This window comes from Rhagoletis pomonella, unplaced genomic scaffold (genome assembly GCF_013731165.1).
Source record: "Rhagoletis pomonella isolate Grant_MI unplaced genomic scaffold, Rhpom_1.0 Rhpom_scaffold_05166, whole genome shotgun sequence".
In the NCBI taxonomy this organism is placed as follows: Eukaryota; Metazoa; Arthropoda; class Insecta; order Diptera; family Tephritidae; genus Rhagoletis; species Rhagoletis pomonella.
Window position 1 is genome coordinate 1 of NW_023463709.1, and position 6,657 is coordinate 6,657.

The 6,657-nt window shown below is 37.2% G+C and overlaps 2 protein-coding genes and 1 long non-coding RNA gene across 8 annotated transcripts; all 3 read right to left on the reverse strand.

The window, feature by feature from the left end:
- Positions 1 to 66: 66 nt before the first annotated feature.
- LOC118755031 lies at positions 67 to 1,947 on the reverse strand. 6 transcript variants are annotated; one of them, XM_036489890.1, is made up of 3 exons: positions 1,446 to 1,947; positions 1,188 to 1,382; positions 714 to 798 (listed from the first exon to the last, which is right to left on the reverse strand). In XM_036489890.1, exons 1-3 carry the CDS (start codon positions 1,885 to 1,887, stop codon positions 743 to 745), a joined length of 693 nt encoding a protein of 230 aa, XP_036345783.1. In that variant the 5' UTR covers positions 1,888 to 1,947; the 3' UTR covers positions 714 to 742. The 6 variants fall into 6 exon arrangements, with proteins under 6 accessions (XP_036345785.1, XP_036345783.1, XP_036345782.1 ...); XM_036489892.1 differs by lacking the exons at positions 714 to 798; positions 1,188 to 1,382 and adding an exon at positions 67 to 454; XM_036489889.1 differs by having other exon boundaries at positions 714 to 1,277.
- A 1,693-nt stretch (positions 1,948 to 3,640) lies between these two features.
- On the reverse strand, positions 3,641 to 4,274 carry LOC118755032. The gene is made up of 3 exons (XR_004994971.1): positions 4,239 to 4,274; positions 4,065 to 4,176; positions 3,641 to 3,914 (listed from the first exon to the last, which is right to left on the reverse strand). It is a non-coding gene; the product is annotated as an uncharacterized LOC118755032 (long non-coding RNA).
- Positions 4,275 to 4,392: 118 nt separating this feature from the next.
- On the reverse strand, positions 4,393 to 5,178 carry LOC118755033. The gene is made up of 2 exons (XM_036489893.1): positions 4,565 to 5,178; positions 4,393 to 4,497 (listed from the first exon to the last, which is right to left on the reverse strand). The coding sequence occupies exons 1-2, from the start codon at positions 4,943 to 4,945 to the stop codon at positions 4,393 to 4,395; spliced, it is 486 nt and encodes a 161-aa protein (XP_036345786.1). The 5' UTR covers positions 4,946 to 5,178.
- Between the last annotated feature and the right edge of the window lie 1,479 nt (positions 5,179 to 6,657).

The following is a 6,657-nucleotide window of genomic DNA, read 5'->3' on the forward strand; positions in this document are numbered from 1 at the left end:
TTTTTTTTTTTTTTTTTTTTGGGGCTTTAGGAACAAATCGAACGTTCCACTTATGGCTAGGTTTATACACCTTAAATAGCCGGTTATTAAAACGTGATGTATTCAGTGGTTATCGTTGTCTTATACCATTTGAATACGTTAGTGTTTCTTTTCTAAGTCGAAATGCTATTTGTCCCAAACGCTGTGGATTACAGCTTCCTTTAGCATAACACCAGTCTATCTGCAAACGATTGTTTGGTTAGTTGTAATCTTTCGGCTAAACTGCTGGACAATGTTGCTTCCATTTATCTTGTATCGACGTGTTTTGTTGAAATTCCGCGTTGAAGAGTGTTTTATTATACGACTCCTTGATGTTGCTTCTTTCTGGCTGATGTTAGCGTAACAGCTGCTTTCCTCATTCTTATTTTATGACATTTAAGAACAACACAAGACTACATAAGACAATACACCAAGACTGAAAACACAAACATAGAATGACAGATTGAGTACATTTGTTTAAACGAATGTTATAAGTTGATATATAACTAGTAGTGAAACTAATCAGTTGAGTATATTTTATCTCATTTGTATAAAACATATAATAGTTTTGTATATTTTAATACTTTCTAAGTTAAATTTTTTTTTTTCTAAAATTCTTATGTTGTTTTTTTTTTTTTTTTCTTTCAATACCTTTTTTTTTTTTTTTTTTTTTTTTTTTACCTTTTTTTTTTTTTTTGTTTATAGTGCTTTATCCAGCCCACTTCTATGTAGAAAGTCGGCCAGTTGTTTGTATGTGGCAGGCAGTTTTGAAAGAAGAATCTGTTTGAAATTTTGGTAGTTTCGGAAAAGAGAATTATCATTACGTAAGTTGTTATATTTGATACAATCAAATATGAGGTGTTCAGGAGTTTCTTTTATGTTGCATGCGCTGCAATTGTCTGATCTGTAATGCTGAAATTTGGTTAAATAAGTGCTACCGTACGTGTGTCCAGTAGCTATTCTGTTAAAAAGTTTTATGTCGTATGCTTCTAAGTCTACATTTTTGTTTTTAAACCATGGCTGTTTTTCTTTGGGCGTGCAAAATTCTACTATGTCCGGGTCCCAGTTTGGAAGTTTGTTGGTAAATTCTTGTTTGGCTTCAGTCCACAACATTTTGCTAATCCTTCTCAGTGCTTCACAAGGTGTGAGTTTTGGGGGTAAAGATTTACCATGGTCAACTGCTGTTTTTGCTGCTATATCCGCTTTTTCATTTATGGTTATACCCACATGGCTAGGTGTCCAGACTATTGCAATGTTTTCTATTTGGGAGTGATAAAGTTTGTTATGGATTTCAGCTACTAGGAAATTGTGTGTGGTGCGGCTTTTTAGGGCCTTAATTGCACTCTGACTGTCTGTAAAGATTGCTACTTTTTTACTATCATTATTAATGGCTATCGTGATTGCTTGAGAAAGTGCTACTAGCTCACCGTAAGTTGATGTGAAGTTTCCATCTATATTGAACAGGTATGAGACGTTAGCCGTTACCACATAGACTGCACAGCCAATTTTGTTATCTGACACCGATGCATCAGTGGCATACACTTTGAAACCTTCCTCTTTTAGCGTGTTAATTTTTTGGTTGTAGATAGCTCTGAGTTGTGTAGGGGTAACGTTCTTTTTGGACTGGGCCAATTCAGATTCGTAGCAGGTGAGGTTATGGTGTCTTTTGAAAGCTACATTTGTATCTATGGTGTTGATAATTGCTTTAAATTTTTCGTACGTTATGCTGTAGCTGGAATTTATGGGAGGTCTGTTCTGGATCTGTATTCTAAGTTCAGGATTGATCAACCACTGTTTGACAAGTTCCTTGGCCGTAAGCCATACAGCTCTGGGAAGAGGTGGAAGTTCACAAGCCAGCGCGTATCTCATGAGTGTTGGAGTGTTTGGAGGAACTCCGAGGCATCTCCTCAACGTTTCATTTACATTGGTTTGTAGCTGCTTGTTATACCCTTTAGGGGCATTGGCGTAACTGGTGTTGGCATTTTCTGCTTTGGATCGTAAAAACGCTTTAAAAAGATTTATAGCAGTTTTAGGTGAAATACCTGACTTGATAGATGTTAATTTAGAAATAAGGTTTTTACCTGAAGTTGTTGCTTTTTTAATTTCACTAATGTGTACCTTAATGGTTGAGTTCGCGCTAATTGTTCTTCCCAGCCATTTGAAGTGATGGACTTGTTCAATGTTTAGGCCGTTGATGGATACACTAAAGGTTTGTTTATTGTTTGCAGACATATACATGAATTTTGTTTTGTTCAGATTAAATTTGAGATTTAAGCTGTCGCATTTTGCCTGTAATTCTTCTATTTTGTTTTGTAAATTTTGAGCTGCAGAGAATCTGTTTGTGCCAGTGGATATTAACGCAAGATCGTCGGCAAACTGAAATAGTTGAGTCTGAGAGTTATTAATTTCGTGCAGTTGGGCTGTATAAATATTGAATAGCGTTGGGGAAAGGCAGCTACCTTGAGGTAGGCCTGAGTTTACCTCAACAGTGTGATTACCTAGGGTCAGATGTCTTTTAGAAAAGTAGTTGTTAATCCAGTTTGCAATTGTTGGGTCAATGTTGAATTGTAGAAGAATATTATGAAGTGTAACAAGATCTACTCTATTATAGGCGTCCGACATATCTAAGAAACAAATCATAGCATATTCCCTACATTTCTTTCTTTCTGCTATAAGGTGTAGCATTTCGTTAATGCACATTGTTGCTGATCTCATTTTTCGATAGGCGTAGCTCTTCTTGGGAAGTCTATTGCTTGTCTCCAGGAACTCGTTCAGCGATTCTTTCACCATCATATTAATGCTCTTTACTACGACAGATATGAGTGAAATGGGTCTAAAGTTATTTATGTCCTCAGTGTTTTTGTTTGCTTTCGGTATTGGAATTACCTTTATTTGTCTCCATGCGTCTAGGACCCTGTTGCTGTAGAAATGTTCTTTTAGGGCGTCTAATAACGACTGTTTGGACTCAGTGGACAATTGCTTTAATGTATTAAACGTAATTCTGTCGAAACCCCCAGCAGTAGATTTTTTTCTTGCTAATAAATTTTCGAATCTGCTGTATGAAAAGTCAACGCTGTTGTTGGCATTTACTGATGCAGCGGTGGTTGGAGTGATGACATTACAAGGGTTGCTGGCTTCTTGAGCTTGATTCCTTATCAGTTCTAAGTAGCTTCGGTCATCTTCAGCTGCCCAATTGTGAGACGCGCGCTTATTGCCTTTGACATTTCTTATGAATTTCCACGCCTGTGTCGAGTTGGGGCAAGTGTTTATCTCCTCAATTTTACTGTTGTAGCTCGCTTTCTTTGCCGCCTTCACCGCTTCTTTCCAGTCACTAGTTGCTATAATTGAGGCTTCCATGTCTTCAACATTGTTAGTATGATTAGCTTTTTTGCGTTTAGCGACATGTAATCTGTACAGTTTTTTGAGGTCATCACTCCACCAGTTTTTAGGGGTACGCCTGGATGTGTTCAAGTCAATTTTAATCCTGTTCCTAACGCTGTCTATTTCTGTCGTGATATTTTCTAAGTCCGAGAATTTTAACTGAGCAAGTTCCTGGGCGAGTCGTTCCTTGGGGATGAAATAGTTGGGCTTTTTGCTGCTATTAGTGACTTCAACGATGATGGGGAAATGCTTACTGCCTCCCAAATGGACTTGTTGACAGTGCCATTTTGTGTAACTGCTGTTAATGTTGGTCAGAGTTATGTCAATTGCCGTTCCTGCACTGTTACCGGTGCGGTGAGTGATTGCTCCACTGTTGATGCACTGGAGATTGGTGTTCCTGATTTCGTCAACAACTATTTTTCCTTTGGTGTTGCATATTCTGTCTCCCCACACTTGATGCCTAGCGTTGAGGTCTCCTGCTATAATAACGTTTTCATGATTGTTAAGAAAAAGTACTACACGGTTCAGTTCGTTAGTAAAATTTAAAGTGTCAAGGTTGGGAGGAAAATAAATATTGCAAATAGTTAAATTATTAATAAGATTAATCGTCTTGGCTATTAGAATGTCGTAATTTGAAACAAATTTGATTTTCGTAAATTTTATACCTTTTTTAAATCCGATTCCTACGCCACCATATCCATCGATTCTAGTCTTTCTGAGTAAGTTGAAGTTCATTAAATTGTGTTGAGTTGTATGGTTGTCATGCGAAAAAATTTCCTGAAGGCAGACTATATCAATGTTATTACTAGTGTTAAAGAAGTCTACATAGTTTTTATTACTTTTAAGGCTTTGTACGTTATATTGTAATATTTTTATTGGATTTGTCATCTTTGTTACTTGGAGTTTTGTCTTCAATGTGTACTGCGCCTATATTGCGAATTAGGTTAACCAAGGGGTCATTAACGTCAATGTCGTATCTTTTTATAAGGAGATTTACAAGCTTTTCAATCTCTGTGACCTTAGACCAATTCGGCATTTCATAGACGGGTTGTGTTTTGGTTGTAGCTTTCGGCAAGATTTTGGAATGGTTAGGTGTAGCTGTTGTGTGGGTTTGATGATTTCTAACTACATAATTGTATTTATATGTAGTGAGTTTTCTATTTACTGTTTCATCATTGTTGATCCTTGCTGTACTTTTTGCTTCTAACTGTGGAAAATTTCCCTCATAGTTTTCTAGAGCTGAGAAACGGTTATTATTGTTTAAATTGTACATCCCAATCGCCTCAGACTTAGATACTTTTTTTATTGTCATAATTTCGACCACCTGTTTTTCTCTGGCCCATTTAGAACATTTCCTGCTCTCGAGTGAATTGTGATTATCCCCTCCGCATAGTATGCACGAATTTGTGGTTTCATTGCATTTACTACTACAGCCCTCTGCCTTGCCACAGATAATGCATCTGTTGGCTGCTCTGCAGGCCATTTTTGTGTGCCCTAGTCTGCCGCAGTTGTAACAATGCCTAACTCTAGGAATGTAGTGAACCATTTTGATTTTTACGCAAAAAATGTCTATGGTTTCTGGTAGTTCGTTGCCTTCAAAACTTATTTTCACAGAGAGAGTTGGAATGAACTTCTCTTTGTCATTGGGATCTCTTCTGGTAATTCTTGAGATAGCTGTAACAGGAATATCTGAAATGATATTTTCTTTTATTTCTTCCTCAGTGAAGTTAAGAGGTATTTGTCTAGCAACACCAGTTGTTTCTACCAAGCTTCTTGGTATAAAGGGTCTCATTTGATTTTTAATTCAGTCGGGATTGCTAACGCACTTGTTTGCAGCTTCAAAATTTTCAAAAAAAATTTTGTAGAGTGATCTACCTATGGCTTTTATGTTTTTAATCCCCTCAATATTAAAATGTCTTATAATATCCCAAAGGAATAGGCCATTGCGCATTTTTTCGTTGTTTATCGTGTTGGATTTTGAGGTGTCCACCAGAACGCAATAATCTCCCCTGTGCCTTTTTGTATAGCACACACTGTCCATGTGTTCTTTTTCTTTTTCCCTGTTGTTCGCACCTTTGCTTTCTGTCGCACGTGTTTGTTCGCAGTCAGAGTGTTTGTAAGTTTCTTTCTCCTTGTTTTCGCTGTTCATGTCCGCAGTGCCCGTTAAGTTTTTTGTCGTCGTTTTTGCGTATGTTCCTCTCTTCACTAACATTCCTTGTAACGGGATGCAAGTGCCGTTAGCTTGGTCTGTCTTAGATTTTTTGGTAGTACTTGCTGTGTCCGTCCGTTTGGTACAGTCGTCGTCTGTTTCTGACTCAGCTATTGGAAGACCCCCCTTTGTAGTTTTATTCATCTGTCTTTTCCTTGCAGCTTGTTTTCTGTTTCTACCTACCTCAAACCAGTCTGACGCTGGATTGGTGTCCAGCTCCTGGTTTGGCTCCCCCTTCTCTGACGCCGAGGCGTCGCTGTCCATTTTGGCTGCCGCCAATCACAAAGAACTGTAGCACTCACCTTAGTAAGAACGTCTGGATCAAGCACTAGCACAAGTTTCTTTTTTTTTTTTGTTCAGATTTTTGTTTTTTTTTTTCTAGGAGTTTAATACCTAGTCTTTACAATAGAACATCCAACTTTTACACTTAACAATTGACACACACTTCACACTCACAATAGGCACAAGAAATACTTAGACAAATACAACCTCCACTTTTTGTAGTACAAATGCGAATGAGAGCTCTTTGTTTAACATATTTTAAAAACACATTATACTCATTTATTCCTTACTGTTATCGAGATCATTACGAAGCATAGGTCGATTGTTGAAAATCCCTTCGTTTTAGTTTGTTGAATTTTCGAACATGTGGTAGCAACCTTTATATTCACCATCTCAGCCATTTTGATTTGTTTGCTTGTTTACTTTGTCGGAGAAGAGTAGTGAAATTATTAAACGCGTTTTATATTGTTAAAAATAAAATAAACATTGCAAATTTGATATATTTATATGGTGTTACGCGCTCTCTTTTATATGAAACTTTGCTTGTGAAACTGCAACTGTGGTCGAAAGTGCTGATCGAACGAATTTTCGTTTGGTACGTTCATTCGATGAAGAATAGCGCTATTGTGAATTTCGCTCGGTTAGGCTGTTTACAGTAGTATATTTGTCACCGCTGAGAAGTTTTGTTTACAAATCGAGCAAACTAAATAGTGCGCTTATACATATGTCAAGATGTTACCCGGGTAGTAGTATAACAATTAAATGGA